Here is a 22834-nt window from a genome sequence, read left to right as displayed (position 1 = left end):
AATGGGATATCATCTTATCTACACATTGCTCTTTCCGTGTTTGACCTGTTTCTTTAGTCCTCATTCTGAGACAGGCTCAACTTTTACTGCGTTGTACCGTTGTACCAGTGTCATTGTTCCTTTCCTAATCGTTCCTGTTGACGGACAATTCCAAGTTCCCCACTTCATGGATTTTCTGATTCAGGATAGTGGTGTCCCTCGAAACGAATAGATGTTTCTTTACAGAGGCTTTTGCATCGAGGAGATATTTCATGCAGAAGCAAAGAGTCAACTTGTCTTCCACATTCCTAATATTCTGTCCCTTGCTGGTATGATTATCGTCACAAATCTCAGTCGAGATTAGCCTGACATCGCAGAGCAGCTTTTCGTGTGGAACGATCCACCATTTTCCACGCCAAGCTTTCTTTACATCGCCGTACGCATGCCAGCGAGTCTCATGGTAAATCTTGTAGTGACAGTGATCATATACATGAGTTGGATCTTGGATCGTGATCTCGACATGGCAAGGAGCACATGTGTATAGATTGAGGTGGTATTTGCGACTTTGTCCGCTCTCCGCGATACGTTCGTGCGGACAACAAAGCTAGATAGTCCCGGGTGCAAGCTGTGCGTCGTTTCCAGTTCTGCCTACAACTCCTGCAGAGCATACTTCGTGTCGCCGAACGAACAACGTGCTCCAGTGAATCAGCAGGGTTTCGCCGTTGAATCATCAGCACAATGGCGGCATTCGTCCGAGACGCTTTAGAGACGATCTTGTCACATTTGGCCCACAGGCACTGAGTCCGGTGTAAAGGATCGCCAAAGACCTGGCCGAAGAAGTATTGAAGGTGGTTGAGATCTCGTGTCATTTTCGGTAGGGGCAAAGAAAGTTTGAAGGGTAACTGGGGAAGAATATGAAAGGAAACGCGCCCACAGTTGTCTTATTTATTTTTTGCGCCTATGTCTCGGTCATCAGACAATTGTGGGTATACGAAAATAGAAAATGAATAAAATCATACAGTACTCGATTCTCTACTTAGTCTGCAACTTCAGTGAGCAACAAAATTGCCAAATTCCTACAGGTAACGTGTAAATGAGGTGCCGAAATAAGGCGGAGTGTCGAAACGCCTCATAGATACCTGTAACACAATTGGAGAGAGGTTCATCAAATAGAATTATTATCGTATAAAAACATGTGTGGATTATCCTCTGCCTCTTCAATTGAATGCTATCTATTGCGAGGTCAATAATACATCGAGTTGATAGAGAGATGGCTTCGCGAACAGCCGTCAACCGGAATAGAAGATACACTGCGGAACAAGAATTTTTTCTCGCTCCAGCGTCACAGGGGTCCTGGAAGTCTAATTTTTACTATCCGTATAATTCCAGGCAGTCACTATTGAACTACATACAGATATTGATATCTACCTACTGTACTTCGTGAAAGTTTTGGCTCTGAAGTTTGGCTCATGCGACCGGGCTCGTGTATCTGTGACGGCAGGTGTTACGATAGATTGTCACAGGAACGTCACAATCAATACCCGAATTGTAATCTGGCGGTCCGGAAATACTTCCATTCTGGTGTCCAAATTTGGCTCTTTTGGTCAATCACGGCTCGGGTAGCCTGGCCCTTCCTGCCCGTGTTTTCCTCAGAGTTTCCTTTCCCAGGGTTGAACTTCTGTGTCCGCCACAGCCGTCCATGCGTAAGTTACTGTTTAACCTAGTTACTGTACGGAACAAAGAGGGCCTCCGGGGGGACAGAATTGGCACGAAACAAGCATACAGTGCAACCTATATAAGCATCTCTTGCCTCCACACCCCATCACCCTAAACTTACCCATTGTCAGTCGATTAGCTGTTTGCTGCAACGGTACTGTAACATTAAAGATGTGCTTGATCTTTATCACTTTGCTCGCTATAAACGTATTGTTCTCCCGGGCTGGCCCCACCATAACCCAGTCCGACTGCCAGCTTGATTGGAACCTGTGTACGGTTAGTAATGATGGGGGAATGTCCTGCTATTGCGATGGTAGTAAACAGCAGCAAGCCTACATTCATCTGACTCACTGCTTCGCAAATGATAATGGACAGTTGACCCCGCGCGTGAAGTATGCAATGAATGAATCTATCACTGGCTGCCTAGTGTTCTAACCGATCCTACATAGTGGTGGGTTCCTATCCAATCGTGACGGGATTAAGGGCTCGTGCGACATGGGCGAAGCCGCCCCCCGGCCGCCAATGCTTCAAGCAACTTGCAAACCTAATAATCAGCTGACATCAACCGATATGGGTATGTATGGTCTCTATATCGCCAAATTATCCCACTGGGACACAATTTTCGGGTTGTGCTGACTGCTGAAAACAGAGGGAGTGATATCTTTCAAAGGTGACAAGTTGTCTTGCTTTGGACAGACTTGGAGTGATGCGCTATAAGTGACACATTTCTGATCAAATAGGGGTTCCTGTGGTCAACGTGCTGAAGACTACAATGCTGCTACGCGCTCTCATTTCAGCTTCGGCTTAGCTGTTTTGGCGGTCCCGCTGGTTCTTCGTGCTGAGGACGCCACGACCTCGATTGACATCGCTAGACGCACAGAGAGCGCAGAGCACGTGAACTACGCAGACGCTACTATCAATATTGCGAAGCGAGTCAACCAGACCAGCTTTTTTGCTGATATTGCTTAGAGCCAGTTCATAGTCAGGATTCACTAACGTGCCAGAAAGCATTGCATTGTCATGCCATTCGCCAGTAGATGGGGAATACGATCTTGATTATATATCTTAATATCTCGTTATGATGTGTTTTGGTTGTTGAGATGTTAAGTGGTACTGTATTGCAGCTACGATGTGTCATAAGTGTCCAACTACTCGGTATTCCGCTCATGATGCCGGAATGTATACGTTAGTATAGTCGATTATAGTATTTAACGACGAGAAGGAAACTTGAAGAGCAATCCTGTTAGGTGAAATTCTCCAAACAGTATAGCAAGCTTTATATCCGGTTTGTACTTTCGAGGAGACCGATAATGTTTGCTGCGATAAACGCCTCCCGTTCGTCAGCACTCGGATTTGTAGATTGGTCAATATCTACTGGTACAACATTTATGCCTAGTAGCCAAGAGTGTCGTAAAGCTTTCAGTAATCTAACGAAATAGAGGCGCCTTTCGTCGTAGGAACTTCGACCGCGAAGTTTGTGATGCCTGATCTTCTAAGCGCAGGAATGTTTGATAGATTTTACTGTAAATAGTTACTGTGAAATTCGCTCCTCCCTCCTCGAATCCACTTCGGAAGCCATAGTCACGGAGTTTATTTATTGGCTGAATGATTTCTCCCTATCAATATCCTTATTTATATGAAGTTTTAAGCTAATTGATAAGCCAAGGATGACCCTGGATGCTGCCTGATTCAAGAAATGTGTATGGTGGCACTGCCCACCTCACCCCTATACCCTTTTTTATCCCCATCGGTAGACTTAGAATACAGATGTAGAGACCTGGCTTTTTGTATGACGAACCCCATTCCAAATCCGTAGTAGTGTTCGAAAAGCTGTGAAATCCATTTGATTTAATGGAAGATCTAATGTGAGCCCATGCCCTACCATGTCCTCTTGATCATTCCCAGTAGCTAGAGACAGCGGTGTCTGTCCCTGAAGATTCCTGGCGGACATATTAATGCCATCAGTCACGGTCAGCCACTTCACTACCTCATCATGCGTTCTATGCGCTGGTAGACATAACGGCTTCTTTCCATCAAGTCAATGTAAAGAGTCTAATTTGACTTCACTTGCTCCGAGGAGTAGTTTGACTATATCATTACGGCCGTTCTACATTGCACGAATCAATGGAGCCTCTTTTGCTGATGTTCTAGACCTTGGAACAACGCCAGCTGTTCATGAAGTGGCTTGTTTACTGCCCCGTAGTCGTTCAAACCGCCCATGAGAAAGGTGTCCAGCTGGCATATCTGGTAAAAGGATGAAAATAAGAGAGCTAAGTTTACGTCTCTAAATACAACTTATCGAAAACAGATAGGCAAATATTTCGAAGGTGGAATTAGCAAAGAACGGTATAAGGGCGAATGTATTTTGCACGCATGTTTCCTGATTTGAGTCATATTCACATTCCTATACATCCTTTTGTGAATGATAATTTCCTGCGACGGTCTGCATTCCACAAGCGTCGAGTTCAAGGATCTCTTAGTAGATGCCTCTCAGTCTCCTTTACGGACATAAGTTTTGTTCATCACGGACCAATTGCACGCAATTGACAGAGAAAGAGCAATACAGACGCAAAGCAACACAACCAAATATCCTGCAAGCATCTCTCCAGCCCACCGCGGGCTACTACTACAGTACCAGGAAGCTATACCGACCAAAAGCTCGACGCAAGCCATGTCCAAGAGGACCACTGGGGTCCATACACTTGCAACATGGAGTCCGCTTCGTGGAGGAGATGCCGTCTCATCAAATTCAAAAAGCAGCATCAACAGAATAACCGCTGATATGATGCTTGTCACAAGCGCGCTACATAGAAGCCCGTGGGATAGTTGAGCCGGCGCGTTTTGGGCCGGATGAAACTCAGGAAATGTCAAGGCATTTACGGCCAGAACACCCAGAAGAGCTGCGAGAAAAAAGAACCATTTGTAAAGCCGCTGAAGCCTATCGGTAATTCTCTCGGTCTCCACAACACGATGCGTGGCATCAGGTGTCGTTTCTGGAACCATGATGCTTACTCGTGTCAGTCATACAAGGAGGAAATTAGTGGTACCACTCGTATTGGTGAGAACTCACAGATTCTGGTCGTGGGTCCGGCTTTATGAGAGTGAACTTCGTAAATTGATGAGGATGTGCAGAAAACTAGTGTCTGGGGACAGGTAGAGAAAATATGAATTCTGAGAGGCTAGGAAGTCAAAATTCGGAACAGGCTGAAGAGCAGCAGAGAAGGGACAGGTCGCAAGCAATAAAAAGTTTAAAGAGATGGTCCCGATAGCACGACTTGTAGAAATCATCTCTCTTTATAGTTTTGAAGTAGGATTGTGTTACCCAATGGCATTCAACAGCTTGCATAATACCCAATAAGAATTTCTGTATGCCTCTCAGAAAAGCATCCAATTATTATCAATTTATATCGTGATGAAGCTATCGAACTGGATGTTGCGTTAAATAGAGTGAGATTACAGACTACCTCTGCGGCCGCCACCCCACAACTATCTCAGGCCCTTAGGCTATGAATACGCATTTCGTAGATTGCGATTCCGATTTGAACTTGACTATCTTGACTATCGGTGAGTAGAGTGCCTCGTAGGTCATGAATATTTAATCGGTTCACAGAGGTTGGGTTCATAATACATCGAGTTGTTCAGGTGTGGCGGCGCAAACAGCCGTCAACCAGGATAGAATAACACTGCTGGAAAGGAATCATTTCTCGCTCCAGCATCGCAGGGAGTGTACAAAGATCCTTGATAGCAAATGATCACACAGGTAGCGGAAATGGCCAAAACTCCAGAGGATTCCTTGCAAAGTACCAGAGATCTTTACAACAGAGTCGTCGAAGACCACGGAGAATCGCTGCGGTAATAAAAGTTACTCAATGGTTGCAGCAGAAGCCCCAGATATTGCAGATGCCACTTTTTTCGTTAGTGATGTCAGGCTTTACAATGATCTTGGCGGTGAATATGAATCGAAAATCCGTCTTCATCGATTGCGCATGCTGAGGCAGTCGATCGAACTAACGCTTCCGCGAGGTGTGTGGGTAAATGGGGTTATCCGTCCATCCGTCCACCCTGTCATCGGACGCTGATATCAATATCAGACCCTTTCCAGATAGCGCGGTCGAGATCCAGATCATTATTCAACAGCCGGTACTGTACACTTTCAATAGATGTTTAAGATTTTGAAAATAGGTTGTTCTATTCTTCTAGCTCTAGAACGCGGCAGGAATGACACGGTAAAATGCATTAGCGGTCAGATTAAAGGATTATTGTGGACCGAATGAGCACCGTGGAGCCTAATCACGTAAGCAGTTGCAGTTGAGCTACTATCGAAATGAATAGAGTACAAAGATTTCCGACAAACGATAAACGAAGGAAAAATGATAAAAAAACAAAGACAAAGCTCGTGACGATCAAGACGAGGGGGGCTGAAAAGAGGGGATGATGAACGGAGACCATTGAGACTGATCATCGCCGCAAACCTCCACCGGCGGCATGCGCCTCGTCCATCGTTCTTGGTGAGCTTTCCAGCTCTCGTTGAGATACTTTTTCACTGATTCCCGGTAATCCTTATCTGCTCGAAGGCGGTGATTTCCCTTGCGTTCGATTACCGTAACACCCGGAGCCTTGCGAATAGACATCTCGACCGAACCAACGACATTCTCTTTGGTCGCAACGATCAATAGGGAAGCTTCACCTTTGGTAGGGTCTGGGACCAGCTCTGACATCAATCCCGTGAACACTTCCCCGTCATAATCCTCAATAAAACGACGTTGCTCATCGGTGAGTTTGATCGATGGGTCATCAAGAATGACGCGCTTGCCGCAATTTGGAAACGGATTGCGATGTCTAGCCCAGCGCCAAAGGATCCCCCACCATCCAGCCAAGTCCAGCTTTGCAATTCCTTGAAACGGCGTATAGCCAATCAGTCCTCCCCGTGGGCGCATTATAGGGCGCGTTATAGAGGCCGCAAAAACGCCGAAAGATTTTCCTACCGGCGCAATGTCGAAATCATTGAAGGACTTTGGAAGATCTCCTATTCTGAGTGACTTGATTTGGATCTGACCGTTTTCTTTTATGACTGCACGAGGGTCAAATTCGGCCCATTGAATCTCAGATGGACTCAACAATTCTCGTTGCAAGGTTTGAACAATGGCCCTCAGCCATGGCTCTAAGAGACGGTGGTGCTTGTCGGTCATTGGCTCTGAGCGGTCTTCATCGAAACTCCCATAACCGGGAGTGTTGACCAGTATCATGTGAACTTCATCTCCATGGTAAGACCAGAAACTTTCCATTAATGCTCCGACATTATTCTTGTTTCCTGGGAATCCCACAATCATTTGGTGACGGTCGGATGTCACTAATGGAGGTAGATAGTAGACTTTGAATGATGAAAAGGGGGATTTTAAAGTGAGGAGAATTGGTTGCCGCTCTTTGTTCATGTCGAGATCCCAAAGATGTGGACGTGGCGACCATCGAGCTCCGAAACAATCTGGCAAGATAGCCCTCGCAACCACACGTTCGAAATGATATGTTGATTCATGTAGAGTATAGGAAACGATAAGAATGACCAAAAAGGTCAAGATATAGACCAAGCCCATTTCCGATGTACGGTATGAGCAAATCGGTCGGAGTATCCTTGTGGCAGCGGGAAAAGAAGGAATGATATATTGTTCAATGTCCTGCAGAATGTCGAGGCACGACCAACAAACTCTGGCGAAGCCAAGTAACCTGAAGAGCGGGAAAATAAAGAAAGGGAAGTCTTGGGCTAAGGCTGCAGCCTCCAAACCTTTGGTCCAGCTCCCTCGCATCCGAGGCTCATCACTAGAGTAATTTCTATTATTATTCAATTATTATTTGTGCTTTTCTATTATTATCTGTGTCTGCACAGGCTATAATTTTCATGTCATCGGCGCAATAGTGGCTGTGCAATGGGTTTGGGTTGGCCAGGTTGGGTGCGACCGCCACCCACGATCCGCTGACGGCGCTGGTGTGCTCTGACGGGTTTGATTTCTTGTGGAGATTCTGCTTCTGCTCGTGTTTGACCTCCTGTAGCTCGGCATTGAAGAGTGCGGTTTTGCGGTGGATGATTCTCCATCAGCTCCTCATTAAGCCTCCACACCTCCCCGGGGCACCAACTGGGATGCAATACCGACACGCTTTCAGCCGATACCTTCCCACCGACTACACGAACTGTCAAATCCGTAAAGCCCTGTTAAGCGCATTGGCCACGCCAGATGCCAGCTAGTTGATGCGAGTGGAAGACAAACTCGCGACACCACGCTTTGGAGACGTAGTACTGTACATTGGGAAGGATCATCAGCGGAGGCTGTGCCGTAACGTGAGATAACGAATTCAAAAGTGTCACTAAGTAAAGACAGGAAAGCCAAATTTGGACTCCAGAAGTAAAGTATTTCTGCAACACCTAATTACATTACGGTAGTGATCGTGACAAAGCTGTGACAATCTGTGGTAACACCTGTCGTAACAGATGCACGAGCCAGATCGCCTGAAGTATTCAGAATCAAACCTCAGAGACAAGACTTTCACGAAGGAAAGTGAATATCAATGTCAGTACTTCGGTCAATACAACTGCCTGAAGTTGTTAGCCTTCTAAGATTAGACATTATTGACGCTGTAACCCTGGAGCTAAAAATGATTCTTGTTCCGCAGTTTATCCTCTATTCCGGTTGATGGCTATTTGCGCAGCCACCTCTTGATCAACCCGATGTATTATTGACTTGGGAATTCATAGCATTCAACTGGAGAGGCAGAGGATAATACACACATATTTCCATATGATAATAATTCCATTTGATGAATCTATCTCCATATGTGTTGCAGGTATCTGTAAGGCGATCCGGCACATCACACGTTACTCAGCTTAGAAACAACATGAAGACAGTTTGATCACCTATGTAGACGAGTCTCCGTGATACTTTTTTTTTGATCTTCTAATTTCTTTTGTTGAAAGCATTGTTCGGCATTACATTGCGATGAGATAGAATCAACGCTTGCCCAACGAATGCATGATATCAGCTTTCAAGCCTAGTAAAAGACGGCAACACAGATTGTTGGTTTGGAACCAGAAGGAACAAGAACAATATAGCGGGACGAGCGGTCATTTCCGAGACTTGGAAACTGATTGTTTTCATCCCTACAGTATAACTTGGTACCGTAGTCGTCGTGTATTTGAACAGAATTTTATCCAATTGGAGGGAGATACAGAGCCCTCGGCTGGCTTTTCCTGAGAAAACAAAGAGTTGTGGTAGTGTTCTATCTTTCATAAGAATTCGGTAGCTGAAAGAGTCTTAAGCGTCAATGGAAGCAGAGCCGAATCTGGACGCGTCATTTCTTCGGAACTTAGGGTCTTGGTCAACCGCTTTCGTCCTGTCATTGGGGTTTAAAAGAGTATACCTATTTTCAGATATCAAAGCTAATAACGGGCGGCACAAGCCTGACAAAATTCGTTCACTGGACATAATTGGGTCTGCCAACTTCACATTCAAATTGAGCCCTTGCATCTATTGTGAAATCTTGCAATTATCAGTACTCCAGGTCTTGGTGCTTGTCATTAACTCATAATCTACCATCTAAGACGACCGAGGTAACAACTGATATCTTATTGTGATGGGGATTTTTCTTATTGCCATCGTAGGCATTCTAGTGGTAACGGAGGCTTCTGCTGGATCTGATATTATCCTAGCAAAACGACCCGGTTTCGCTACGTACTATTATGACGTTGAGAATGTAAGGGCTTGTGATACCTCTTTCGAGAACCAAAACAAAGGCGGGGTCACCTGTAGCAATCCGTTACTAACCCTGAACGATCTGGCAACTAATCATATCGTCGCGATGAACGTTACTCAGCTGCGGGCCAACCCATCCCGTTACTGCGGTAAAAGGGTCATAATCTACAAAAACGGTAGAAGGTTCGATCTCGGCCTTTTTATCGCAGATGGTTGTGAACGGTGCAGTGTCGGCTCTACTTCGGGAGACACATGGAACCCCAACGGCACTTCAGGTGTTGACCTTAGTAAATGGGCTCATGATCAGATCACAGGCAATGAAGCTTGTCATGATGGTTATACCCATATCGAATTTGAGATACTTGACGAGACGTTGCTCAGCTTCGAAGGCGTCCTTCCGTCCCCGATTCCAGTCTCCACTTCAAGTCAGCCACCCAGGCACTCACCTTCTGCTCTAAACCAGGGGACAAGTATAGTCCGTTCTACAGTTTCAGCCACCACAACTTCGTCAGCTTGTTCATAAAGGAATGTGTGGCAGTGAATTAACAATGTTTTGGAAGAATGCATTTATCTCATCTCTACGTCAAGGGCTACTTGCCGGGATTTTTTAACATGCTAGGGTAAACCCACGCGTTGTTTCGAAAGAACGGGGCTTTTCCCTCAAGAGAAATAATCTTATTCCTACCTGGGCAAGCGATGAGGCATCCGCTGAACGAGAGTCCCAATTGTTGCCCCAAGTTGCGATCTCTCTAGCCTTCAACACGGTATGCATCAGCTATGCAAAAGTTGGAGCAAAGAGGATTCTCATTCTATGATAAATAAAACGAGAATAATACATACATTCTGAGGAAGACTTCGACGCATAAACTTTGATGAGCCTATACCCACACAGACTGTTCCACACAGCCGGCTGCATTCGAGCTTCAAAGCAGAGAGTGGAACTTCTTGTAGACGATACCAACGTATCTTTATAGTACAGCAGTATCTTTCTGTGTAGAGTAATTGCTGATTGAGTCCGTGACATCTTACAGAAAGTATAGTTACCTAAACTTGACAATTTGTCGTAGTTAAATCCCGAACCAGACTTCGATCACCCTTTGCATCTCATAAAGTAATCACAATCGATATGATCCAGAAGACCCAGAGCGCAGCGTTGCAATTCTCACTGACCCACTTTATTGGCTGCTCGGGAATCACTCTGAATATTCATTAAATAATTCTGTCTAGTCCCTCCAGTGGGCACCTAGTAGCCGAGCAGCCACATAAATATATTTAAAGGCAAACCAGAATCACTTTGATCATCGTAGGTGACTGGAGAATGCCTTATAATCTCGGCCACCGGAGTTCCCTCATTACCCAGTTTTGAATATATCGCCTTCCAGTTTCTTCATCAGTATGCCTGATCAAGTGATGAAAATCCTGATGTTGCATGGTCAGTGAGAGGATTACTTGGTTTGAGGCGGTCCAAGGGACTGAGTAGTGACTGACCATGGACTAGGGCATGACCAATCGGAACAAATATTTAAGCCCAAGGCTAGGTATATTGAAGCGGCATTCCATTCCTTTGCGCAAGAGAATGAAGTCGTATTCGAATTCAAATATCTGTCGGGAATATTGCCTGCGCGCCCTGATCAACCTGATGGTCACGAGAAGTGGGTATGGGGGTATGGGGATCCGAGTGACGGTGAGATTACAAACATCGAGCTGTCCACTCAGCATATCCTTGCGACTTTACACCAAAAAGGTCCATTTGTAGGCATTGTTGGGTTCTCATCCGGAGCTGCAATGGCCGCTATTATTGCATCGCATCTTGAGAAGAGAAGCATGTTCAACGATCAGCCATGGGTTGTATGTTTACCTTCCCTTGTTGGTCTTCAATGGTGGATGGCAGCACACTTATGAAAAATCTCAAAACAGACAGAGCATTCGGCACTTCGTTTCGCGATTTGTCTCAGCGGATTCCGGCTAGGACCTATTTATGACAAGTTCTATGAACCTACGATCCGTACGCCAATATTATTAGCGATTGGATCCTACGACCCGGTCATTACAGCGGAGGACTCACATAGTCTTGCCAAACACTGTCAGTTTGCGCGAATTTTTGAGTTTTCTGGTGTCCACTATGTTCCGCAATTCAAAGAGTCTCGCGATTTCCGCAAGACCCTTAATGATTTCCTGGAGGAGTTTCTTTTTGATCCTCCAGCACAGCAAGCTCCAAGGTTGAGCACTCAAGCTGGTGCCATTGTGCGGAGTCCCTTCAACACAAGGCCTTTCTTGAGAACGTACCGTCGACGAAGGGAAATCGCGGTAGCATCTGGCTTTACAAAGCGATGGGCCATCTCCGCACTGGGGAACCAAGTGGCTGCAAACTCAATCACCTCAGCCTCAGTGTGAAACGATTTGAAATGACTCTGCTGTAGTACATCAAGCATTGAGCCTGATCTGATCAACAAATGACCAAGCTTGGTGAATTGGAACTCGGGAAGGGCGAGTCACAATGTCATGCCAGTCATTGACCCTGGCTAATTATCGGCAGGAGAGAGCGGCCAGTATTTTTGGTTGTTATGCTAGATAGAGTGAAGAGAATGAGCCAGTCGGAATTAGATTATCAATATATGAAAAAGGCCTTCGGAGAATCAATTATGCTTTTACTCCTTGGTTCCTGATTCCTAGACTGACTTCACCACTGCTACAGTATCCTTTCAATGTAAAACCAGTGCTCTATGTTTCTTTGCTCGTGGTACGATCTGTCTCGTCCCGAACCCAGTCAGGTTCTTGTTGCCTGTCCTTTGTATGTGCCACTGCACGTGCTCTGCTGCCCATCGTCATCCTTGTAAACTTTTGCTGATGGCTACTCACTCGCGGCCTACGACTTATACTTCAATAATCCATTTTGCTTCCTAGACTCTTGCTAGGTCAACCATGGCTTGGTTGGATAGGCTTGCGCATGTGGTGGCTGTAGATTTTCAGTGGACATCTTTGTCAAATTTCGGCAAAGACCTTTTGTTTCAGTATCTCTGAAACACGCCGGTCTTTAGTTTGATGGCATTTGTAGCTCTTAGAAATGAGAAAGTCAGTAACGACGAAGGATTGAATGTGAATCCAGATGTGATCTCTATATTTTTCTTCCTAGGCAGTTTGCGTGCCCCTACCTGGCCTGAAGAAAGAGGGGCTTTTGCTTGCGCCACTATCTTAGTCTCCAGACCATCTATTTTTGGGGCTGTGTGCCCAAAGGCCATAGGACGAGGCCGATAACTTACACAACGAGTATAAGCTGTCAGAATGGACCCGATGTCGGCGTGTTGTTTGCATTTCCACTCGATGGTTTAAGACCACATAACCGAAACTGGAACTGTTTGAGGAAATCAAGATAGGCAACGAACAACGGAAATATTCTCAGCTGTTAGGCCATCTGATCACAATACATATGATTCAGGTTGCTGGTGAAGAGTGATAGTGCTTGTGCCTACCGACTCTTTGTTGATGAACACGGCAAATGTAAGACTGAAATCTGAGCAGGGAGTGATCTGAGTTGAAGGGCTGTCCTCAAGGGCATGAAAGAGGCACCATTCTCTGAAATGAAAGCACTACTACGCCCGGCTACCCTCCTCTTGGCTGAGACCCTCCCCCGCTTGCACCGCTTCCTTTTCTGCACGGTTTTCGGTTAGATCAGGACTGCTGAACTGGACTAAGAAACCGGACAGGCACCCACTCCCTGACCCCCACTGTCTGCCTTGGACTATAGCCTGGCTTACGACCGCCACCTATCTGCCCGACCTACGCGATTCGCGCTGCGGCATCTGCAGTTCGACTCAGCCCTCCCCACTCACGTCTGCCTTGCAAGGTAGTGTGGCTGGACGGCTTTGAAACTCTCACAAGTATATGGCTGTCAAGGCTGAATCAACGAGGAGGATCTGCCTCACTTATCAACTGCCTATGGCTTCAAGGATGTTCTATAAATCTATAGTGCCTACGTTCACTCTTTGATACTCAATTGCGATCACATTAGATTCCGATAGCCATCTCAGGTATCCGGAAGCTCATTTTCTTGTTCAATCTAGAAGATAACTCTACCCTAAATCTATCAAAATGCGTACGTCCCACGCTGTTTTGTTTTCTTTCCACTCGCTGGATGCTACCCTTATTTCGAATATTGGGCCCACATTGTCGTCCTCCAAACTGACAAATATCCATAGACCGCTATCTCCGCCAGGCACACAAACTGGCATGGTACGGCCAGGATGGCAAACCTTCCACATATAATCCCTTCAAGAGAAACGTACCACGCCCCATCATCTCCGTCGAACTAGGAGAGCAATTCCCGCACTCATGGAGCATGGGCGACCTCCGCCTCCCAGATGAGCCTACTCAGCAAGCCGGCTTGGATGGTGACTTTCCGAGACCCGCCCATGCATACACATTTCCAGCCGAGGGGACTGGCAGCTTGAAGGCAGGGAGAACTTCTCTCAAAACATCCATCAACTGCGAGACGGACGTCTCCATAGCGCAGGCAGAGGGTGAGATAACCCAGGACGCTGAGATAACCCAGGACGCTGAGATCCAACGCCGGCGACATGGAGATTTCGATGGAATTTTGGGATCTGCCGGTGAAGTAGTTCAGTCATCGGGGGTTGGCGATGGGAAGGACCTTGATGGCCCCAAATTCTCTTTTGGGAGTCAAATCCGCGCGACACTGTTCAATTCTTGGATTAATGTTCTCCTTGTCGCAGCACCTGTGGGTATCGCGCTACACGCGACAAAAGCGAATCCGATCGTGATCTTCGTGACTAACTTTATTGCAATCATCCCGCTTGCTGCAATGCTGAGTTATGCGACCGAGGAAATTGCTATGCGATACGGTGAGTTGATTGGTGGGTTGCTGAATGCATCGTTCGGTAATGCGGTCGAATTGATAGTCGCCATCCTTGCATTGGTCAAGCACAAAGTCGTCATCGTACAGACCTCGTTGATTGGGAGCATGCTGTCAAATTTGTTGCTGGTAATGGGCATGTGTTTCTTCTTTGGCGGTATGAATCGCGTTGAGCAGCATTTCAACCTCGTCGTTGCGCAGACAGCAATTTGTCTGTTGGCGTTGGCTATGGCCAGTGTAATGGTTCCTACCGCACTGTATTCGCGGTCGAATGCCGACCACGCAATGACGACATCTTCTGTGTCGCGAGGTATGTTCTTATGACTACATGACCAAGCCTCAGTTTTTGAAGCCGGAGTGCTGATGTTCACATTCCAGGAATATCTCTCCTCCTTCTCATCGTTTACCCCGTTTATCTCTTCTTTCAACTTAAATCCCATGCAGACCTGTTCAACGAGCCGTCGAAGAAGGTTGAGAAGCGCAGTAGAAAAGCCGGCGAGGCTGGGGTTGGCATCGCAGAGATTGGAGCTGCCATGGCCAGAGCCCTGGGCGGCTCACAGGCTCAACATATCAACGTGCAGTACACACAATATGAGCCGGAGCAGCCACAGTTGTTGGTTGAAGTCGCCATGGGGACGCTAGTTGCTTCGACGGTTCTGGTGGCCTTGTGTGCCGAATTCATGGTTGACTCGATTGACGCGCTCACCGCGACCGGGCACGTCAGTGAGACCTTTGTCGGTCTGATCTTGTTGCCAATTGTTGGTAATGCGGCGGAGCATGCTACGGCGGTCACGGTCGCATGCAAAGACAAAATGGATTTGGCAGTAGGTGTGGCAGTTGGCTCGAGTATACAGATCGCATTACTGGTTCTCCCGCTAATTGTGATATTGGGATGGATCATTGGAGTTGATGATATGGTAGGTTGAGCTTGAACCGGTTCAGAAACCTTTTTGTGATATAATGTCTCGATCAGCGCTGACCTTGCTTCCTTGCAGACCCTTAACTTTGATGTGGTCCAAGTAACCGTGCTTTTTTTGGCTTTTCTGTTGGTCACCTTTGCAATTACGCACGGGAAATCTAATTGGTTTGCGGGTGTCCTGCTCATCGGGCTCTACGTAATACTGGCAATTGTAGCTTGGTTTGGTTAGACAAGCGGCAGAGCCTGTTGTCCACTCTTGCCCTAAGCTGCAGGATCATTCTTGGAATCTAAGTATCGCCCAGCCGTGATCTAACATGGAGACCCGGACTGTATATTCAGTGAGCACAATACGTCAAAAAGATCCGAATGCCCATGTCCCAAATTACCTACAACACCGTTCAACCGAAGTGGGAAAAAGAGGACACCTGACTTTATCTTAACATTTCTATATAAGAAGACCACTAGAAACAAAGTGTATTGAAATGCATTCCACAGAGGCGGCTACCTTCACCCTTGGATCAGTTATCATGAGTATTCTCACTCTTTCATAACAGCCTCTCAGCGGCCCATAATTCTCATCTGCTGTAGAGTACGCTTTTGTACTGACCCACAAGTATTTGTGGTATCAGCGGAAGCGGTCGCGCTAGGCTCTGTACTGATCGTTGTAGACTGAGGGGTCTGGCTGTCATCGATACTCGGGGATGAGATTGGAGTCTGCACCACAGAGGTTGTCTGATCATCCAGATTCACTGGAGAAGTGGATTTCGGGGCTGGACTTGTAGTAAAGGTGGAGGCTGGCGTCGACTCAACCCCTGATGAAGCAGTGGGAGTAGCGAGAGATGAGGTCGCCGAGCCTTGACTATGCTGTTCTCCACACATCAACTTACCGTTTGCGGTCCCGCACATCTCATCTAGAGTATAGTCAGCAATCTTTACAGAGCTGGAATAATGGTATCACGCGAACCCACCTAAGTTCACCATTGTTATTGTTGGTCCGCTGCAGTTTGCCGCGAGTATAGTGTCAAACAGACTCCAGCCGTGGCAGGAATGTTGTGCAGCGCCGCTTAACGCATGACTTGTTAGTGTTTCTTTCAAATTCCCAACATTCAAGAGTGTACATACTTAGCTCCAAATTTCAACTGCCCCTGGTCATTGACAAGAAAGCTCTCAAATTCGGCGTTGCAGTCCAAGTATTCGCCGGAGAAAAGGCACTGGCAATAAATACCAGGGTTAGACTTGTCATTACCAACATTCACGATTCCGCAGTACTTGGTCGACTGAGAATATCCCCCGTAGAATGAGTCGGCAGTTACTCTCTGGACAAGCCAGAGAGAGACAAAAAGTGAAAAGATGTACATCTATGCTAAAGTCTGTTGTGTGAACTGACTGAATGTGCAGTCGACATGTTTACATTGACGGGTTTTATTGCTGTTCAATGAAGAGATCCAGCTTCAAAACCTGGCATGGTCTAGAATTGGAATCGCTCTCTTCTGCCATTTTTGTGCGTACTGAAGTTTTCTTACTTCCCAAAATTGAGTTTCAGGTGGAAATAAAAGAATTGATGTGAATGATTATCTCAGTCGTAATCAAGTCCATGCACGTGCTCTTTACATCGCCTATTCCAGACTTACCAATGTAGCATGGAATCCTTGCGCTGTGTAGCTCAAAAATGATAGTCAACCTTATTTCTGTACCTCACATATACGATACCTGTGAAGTGAATCTGGCTCTTCGCCTGCAGGGGAGGAAACTTAGTACATAGTTGAAGCCACTCAAAAGTCTATACCCAAAGCCTAGTTGCCACCCATTCAGAAATTGGCCAAATATGGCACGCAAAAATTGGGAACCCCCCCCCCCGGGCTGAAAGCTTCTAAAAATGGACCACTCTACATATCGATACAAACCCATGTACGATTTAAAACCGGGTTAACTAGGCTAGCAAAACTAAGACTAATCCCATTCAATCCAGATATGATTACTCCCGTACTTTGGATCATGTTTCGGTTTTGATGGTGAATATAAACGCACGAGACCTGTAATGTTGTGTATTAATGCCGATCCAAAACTATGTATGCTCAAACATCCTCACTCGGCAAATAATCAACCCTTAAAGCGATGCAAAATGGCGCGAAACCTGAATTCATGGAGGAGTAACATTATTGCACACATGATAAGCAGCAAGAAAAGCCTGAATACATTACAATTGACCAAACTGGCAAAGTGTAGAGAGCGTTCTATTAACATACGCAAGAACATGCGGTTGTTCGGCAGTCCCAATTTTCCAGCAAGGGCAAGAAGTAGTACATACAAAATCAAGTCATGATGCCTTCGCAAAATCAATCAAAGCAGAAATATCATCACCGCTATGACCAGCCGTCACTGCCTTCTCCATCAGTTGCTTCATCGGACGAATGAAATCAGCGGAGACTTGCTGGGCCGCACTGGCATCAATAATATTCTGGATAGCAACTAATTGTATAGCGATATTCGATCCCTCACTGGCATACTTTCCCTCGTCAATCTGCTTTGCCATCCCTTTGGTGTACTCGGTCATTGCTCCCAGCCAAGGAACCAAGAGGTCCGTGAACTTAACGGCGGGGGTGCTCGACCTCACGAGCGCAGTTGCATGCAGGAAGCCCGAGAAGAGACCATACATACCGCTAAGTAGAGCCAGGTCATGCAGGGATGCAGCGCCCGCATCCTCACTAAGGAAGATACACTTAGCTAGCACCAACAAATCGGGTTCGTCGGCCTTATATGCTTGTTGTGACCCGCTGTACAGAATCAGAGCACAAGGTGAACCAATCATAGAAGGAGTAGCCATAATTCCGCCGTGGACGTATCGAGCACCGTGGCCAACGACCAGGTCTGACAGCTTGCGGGCTTGGTCAGGTGTTCCATTTGTTAGATTGACAATTGTCTTGCCTTGGAGTTGGTCAAGGGCGCCGGCGAGGGTTGTTTGGACAGCAGCGTTGTTGAGGAGGCAGATAATGATCAGATCGCTTGTTTTGATTCCATCCACCACTGTCTGGGCAAGATTTGCGCCCTTGTCGAGCAAAGGGCCTGCTTTTTCTGGAGATCGATCCCATACAGCGACTTCGTATTCCTCTTCGAGAAATCGAGCGGCCAGGGCTGTTCCGTAGCCCCGAGACCAAGGACGCTAACGGATGACATTGTAATGAGACTTTGAGAGGGAAGGCCGACCAAGCTGCTGATTGATACATGCACTCTGGGAATCCAGATTTGAGGGTCCGTTCTATATCGATCTGTATGCTTGGCAGCCAAGACTCGCTTGGAAATCGGGGTGGATATATCCCGCACCCCACAAACCAACAGGAGAATGCCAAGTGCATTGACTCATGTCGTCGTATTCCCAATACAAGGCATTTTAGCGACAGAAGCTAGAAGTACAGGTAACGCAATCCACGGCCGAGCCGGTCAACCCAGGCTTTGAATTATAGACTATTATCTCTTTCTTAACAGTATCATGAACAGGAGTGGTATTATTACAGTCTGGTACACAATGTGTTATTTTACTGTATCATGTGACTAGGGTTTGAAAGAGCATTTCCATGTTTTCGTCATGAAAGCAAAGTCGGGCATTTCTGTAAGCTTTTTTCTCTCGGACTCGGGACGACATGAATGATATCCTTTCCTGGCCACCTGAAATGTCTTCTCCAACCTCTTCCACTAGCTATTCAGATCCCCATTCCCCAAATGAGGAAGCGGCTGGAAATTCTTCTCAAACCAAGTCAGATCCCATTCGCTCCTTCCAGTGGCGTTAGATCTGTCTGCGAATAAGATATCCCGATCAGAGGAGTTCGCACAGGCAAAATTGCTCGAGTATCTGTGACTAGGCCTCGACATAGGTTAGGACCTGGAGTCGGACCATTCAGATTTCAGGTTCTAATCTGTAGAACTACGTTAGTACCGGACCTATGATATTACAAGTTTTCTCACTTCGTCCTTGCGGGGATGATGTGCATAGTTCTGCCAAGTAACCCCCTCTTTTAGCTGATTGCTGATTCTTTCATGTTTAATTTACGTCTGTTCTTGTTTGGACATCAATTAGGCCTCGAATATACCTTTATAGTGTATGAAACTATAGCAATGTTGACCAGGAGCGGGTGACCATTCTTCGATAAATGTAGGACAATTTCCAACAACTCCATTCCTTACTGCGGAGTGAGGTATTGCTGGTCTACAGCTTGCTCCTTTTAAGAAATCCTACCATGGCCACGATCTCTTAACCTAGAGACTGAGATACCGTTAGGCTTCGATGGGGCGGAGTAATTTTCAGGCTGCGGAGACCTTTCGTTAAGGGCGAGTACAGTTGTTACTGGATCTTTATACTCGGTTATGAATAGAACTCAGAGCGCTTGGTGTGAGGCAAAAGTAAAACTGGCTCTGGAGGTGGGCAACACGATTGACCTGAGAAGCACGTGGCCAAGAATCTCTAAAATTAGAATTCCTTACATTGCATGTTCATTACGCTTTGTATGTAATAGACTGTACAGGCAGTGAGTTGCCCTAAGAAGTTCATGTGCGAACAAACTATGAATTATTTCGGGCGTGAACAGTGTATAGTGTATTTCTGTTATATTTTGATCGGCAGTAATTTTTTTAAGAACTGCAACCTTAAGAAATGGTTGGCTGAGTACCATTGAAGCTTAGCATAATTTGCCACAGAAACCTTGATAGGGAAGGGAAGGCAACTTGCGACGAAAAATGCCAACAGATCAACATTGTTGTGGGTAAAATCGGAACAGTGTACAATAAAGATATAATAATTTTATTTCGAATTGAGAGCAGTTGGTTGATTATTCCGGCGTTGTTCTCCAAAGTACCTCAATCTTGGGCGGGTGCGAGGGGACACGGTTGCCAGAAACGGTTGCGGTGGGACGCATATCAATCTCTCACTGGAACTAAAATGGCATGGGGCATCTAAGGTAAATCACAGGAGAGAAGGTGAACGTCAATACTGGAGGTAGGATATGGGATGCCGCCTAAGTTACCCAAGCAGACTTCCCTGGCTCACCTAACACTGGCCACTCCAGGCACCGACGCTTCAAACGACCGCTAACTAAGCAAGGCCCACCACGTTTAGGGGATGTAGCTGGCATTGTACTCAAAGGGAGCTGCAAGTACATCATTTGTTTTAGTGTCAACGGGAAACCGCTAATGGGATGCGATTCTTTCCCATCAAGAGTAAGCGTGATATGAAGAGATACGTCTAGACTATCAACGTAGTTTAGGCAAGCTAAAGGGGATTTGTAAGGATATGCAATTCCACCGACGACAAAAGACGCTGTCTCCAATGTACTGTGGAGCGACTGAGAAATCGTATCATCTTCGGGCCACCGTGACTGGATCGCGAGGCGGACGCGGTATTGACCTAAAACCGGGTCGTACCGGGGTAGAGAGAGTAGAGTGCAAAAGAAGCAAGATGCCAGCATCGCGAGTCTTAGGCGTCGCGTCTTTGCTTTAGTATCTGGAAGCCCCATATACCGCATTGTTTCTGTCTCGAGCTCTGAGAGCGCGGTAGGGTCGTCCGGTGCAAGTGACTGCGTGGCGATTTCAGGATCTATTCGATAATGCTTACCATCTTGTTCGGCCTTGTCGAGGGTGTTCCAGAATTTTTCATACATAGCGTCTGCGTCCACAGCGGCGCGGACACAAGACTTCACTCGCCGGATCCATTCTGGGAAAAGATACTTCGTCCAGTTGTGAGAACCACCCTGATCTGCGGCCAACAATCGGCCCGTTCCGAAACTCACATGGAAGTCTAACATTCGCGTGACTAGAAGGGAAAGGTCATTAATTTCCATCATCGCAATCCAGGCCGGATTGTTGGCGACAAAAAGACCGTCGAGCTTTTCGTTTAGGGGTTCGAACATCAGCGGAGCAGCGCAGCTGGTTGCAATTCTAAATCATGAAAGGCAAAGTTAGTCACACGGGAAACACGTAATAGGAGATCAAGTAATGGCGTACGCTTGCCAACAAAGGGGATCTTCCCGGTCCCGTGCAATATGCTCGCTACACTTCCCCTCGCAGAGACAATCCCCGTAAGAACGGTACAGGCAAAGTTTTGAATCAAATGTTGTGGTCGGAATCGCTACACGTACGGAACACTCTTGAGTGTCGAGAGGCATCCCTCGCAACGTAACGTCCCCAAATTGGTCTCTTAAGACTTGACAGAGTTGGTCAATATCGTACTGAGCTCCAACTCGATAGAGACGCCACCATCTCTTCACTCGAGCTCTGATACCCCTCTTTTTGGCGAATACGTGCTCAGCAGTTGAAAGAAACATGTCGATACAATACGATAAAGACCATTGCTTGATGCCCCACGCAGTGCCTGTGATAGACCCTGTATCAGTATCTGGGTTAGCTACTAGTATACTCGGAAGTTATCGTGGGCCTGCTCACCACTACTCGTGCACGCGATTAAATCGTAATAATGGTGCGGCAATAGTGCCTTGGGAAGGCCTTCAATTTCAATTTCGCGGAAGGCAACGAGTGGCACGAACCCATATGTTCCGCCGCCGTCGATTGTTGCCACCCGAAATCCAGCCTGTAACGCACGTAGACGCTTCTTGAGATTAGCTGGAGCTCCACAAACAGGGCAGACCCGGAAGTGAGCCAAAGTTGAGCAGTACGAGTGATTAATGGCAGCTCCCGAGAAGCGCCATGCATCCCGCTCACAAATCCCATGGCCACACGGAAAGTAGATAAAAGGCGCCATATCCCAGGGACACAAGGGACACAAGGCTCTCACCCCAGCTTCACGGAGGCCGTTTTGGGCGTCACCTTCTAACGTTGAATTATAGCTGGTCATCCTCAGCGCCACCGCATCGAGAAAACGTTGCAGGGACCGGCGAGGGGCCCAGTCCTCACGCTGGGCAGCGAGACGCCATGCGTCTCTACATAGTGGCCCATAGATAGCTGCAAAGAGCTCGGCGTTCGAAAATCCTACGACTCACTCATGTTTTAGTAGCTGTATGCGGCGGCTTTATTCACGCATCACATTACGTACCTTGTGGTAAAATGGTTCTGTCTTCGAGGAACATTCTTGCAAAGATCGGCGCCACAAACTTTTCAAGGTCGATATTGCCTGGAATAGCCTTGAGCCACTTTGTTAGACCGTTGCGCTTCAAAAGCTCTTGACCGGGCCAGAACTGCCTTCTAAATGCCATCGGAAACCACGTGCCGCGCGCTCTGAACGTCTGGATTGGGGGTATCTGATCTTCTCGCGCGGATGAGGTTTTCAGGGTCAGGTATTCCCCAAGTAGAAACATGATCTCTTCATAAGTCCAAAGATGACCTCTGTCTTTTCGTCTCTTTCTCATAGTAACGATTGAACTCCTGAGGGTTATCAAAATCTCTGCTACAGATCTAATAAGGGGGTGATAAGAATGCACAATCATGCGCTGGACCACGCTCAACATCCACCGTGACCCGGGGTCTTCTTCCACAATAAGACTCCGAAATTGTTCCCGGATGTGTTCCTCTCCTATCTCTAATACGGGGGAGAGATCTTCGATCAGCATGATGAATTGAGGCCCTGCCTGTATGCTGTCCAGCCGGGCGCAGTTCCGAAAGCCGAGCATA

At 46.8% G+C, this 22834-nt stretch overlaps 7 protein-coding genes across 7 annotated transcripts; 3 read left to right on the top strand and 4 right to left on the bottom strand.

Moving 5' to 3' along the window:
* Positions 1 to 1817: 1817 nt before the first annotated feature.
* Positions 1818 to 2664, top strand: N7473_011212 (uncharacterized protein; the record flags this gene model as incomplete). Its single annotated transcript, XM_057157151.1, has 4 exons — positions 1818 to 2087; positions 2145 to 2269; positions 2345 to 2372; positions 2436 to 2664. The coding sequence occupies exons 1-4, from the start codon at positions 1867 to 1869 to the stop codon at positions 2662 to 2664; spliced, it is 603 nt and encodes a 200-aa protein (XP_057004273.1). The 5' UTR covers positions 1818 to 1866.
* A 3434-nt stretch (positions 2665 to 6098) lies between these two features.
* N7473_011211 (uncharacterized protein) lies at positions 6099 to 7025 on the bottom strand (the record flags this gene model as incomplete). Its single annotated transcript, XM_057157150.1, has 1 exon — positions 6099 to 7025. The coding sequence occupies one exon, from the start codon at positions 7023 to 7025 to the stop codon at positions 6099 to 6101; it is 927 nt and encodes a 308-aa protein (XP_057004272.1).
* A 3691-nt stretch (positions 7026 to 10716) lies between these two features.
* Positions 10717 to 12068, top strand: N7473_011210 (uncharacterized protein). Its single transcript, XM_057157149.1, has 3 exons — positions 10717 to 10866; positions 10933 to 11282; positions 11352 to 12068. Exons 1-3 carry the CDS (start codon positions 10830 to 10832, stop codon positions 11826 to 11828), a joined length of 864 nt encoding a protein of 287 aa, XP_057004271.1. The 5' UTR covers positions 10717 to 10829; the 3' UTR covers positions 11829 to 12068.
* A 1455-nt stretch (positions 12069 to 13523) lies between these two features.
* On the top strand, positions 13524 to 15639 carry N7473_011209 (Vacuolar calcium ion transporter; the record flags this gene model as incomplete). The annotated part of the gene is made up of 4 exons (XM_057157148.1): positions 13524 to 13527; positions 13631 to 14614; positions 14683 to 15221; positions 15300 to 15639. The coding sequence occupies 4 exons, from the start codon at positions 13524 to 13526 to the stop codon at positions 15450 to 15452; spliced, it is 1680 nt and encodes a 559-aa protein (XP_057004270.1). The 3' UTR covers positions 15453 to 15639.
* Positions 15640 to 16725, bottom strand: N7473_011208 (uncharacterized protein). The gene is made up of 3 exons (XM_057157147.1): positions 16346 to 16725; positions 16192 to 16286; positions 15640 to 16134 (listed from the first exon to the last, which is right to left on the bottom strand). Exons 1-3 carry the CDS (start codon positions 16579 to 16581, stop codon positions 15782 to 15784), a joined length of 684 nt encoding a protein of 227 aa, XP_057004269.1. The 5' UTR covers positions 16582 to 16725; the 3' UTR covers positions 15640 to 15781.
* A 448-nt stretch (positions 16726 to 17173) lies between these two features.
* On the bottom strand, positions 17174 to 18397 carry N7473_011207 (NAD(P)-dependent oxidoreductase; the record flags this gene model as incomplete). The annotated part of the gene is made up of 3 exons (XM_057157146.1): positions 17174 to 17256; positions 17585 to 18331; positions 18376 to 18397. The coding sequence occupies 3 exons, from the start codon at positions 18395 to 18397 to the stop codon at positions 17174 to 17176; spliced, it is 852 nt and encodes a 283-aa protein (XP_057004268.1).
* A 2067-nt stretch (positions 18398 to 20464) lies between these two features.
* N7473_011206 (uncharacterized protein) lies at positions 20465 to 22419 on the bottom strand (the record flags this gene model as incomplete). Its single annotated transcript, XM_057157145.1, has 5 exons — positions 20465 to 20483; positions 20732 to 21148; positions 21215 to 21593; positions 21653 to 22195; positions 22260 to 22419. The coding sequence occupies 5 exons, from the start codon at positions 22417 to 22419 to the stop codon at positions 20465 to 20467; spliced, it is 1518 nt and encodes a 505-aa protein (XP_057004267.1).
* Between the last annotated feature and the right edge of the window lie 415 nt (positions 22420 to 22834).

Source organism: Penicillium subrubescens, assembly GCF_028828155.1.
Source record: "Penicillium subrubescens strain IBT 31985 chromosome Unknown utg000009l_segment0_segment0, whole genome shotgun sequence".
Taxonomy (NCBI): Eukaryota; Fungi; Ascomycota; class Eurotiomycetes; order Eurotiales; family Aspergillaceae; genus Penicillium; species Penicillium subrubescens.
Note: the sequence above shows the minus strand (reverse complement) of the source record. Positions and strands in the feature narration are given on the sequence as shown.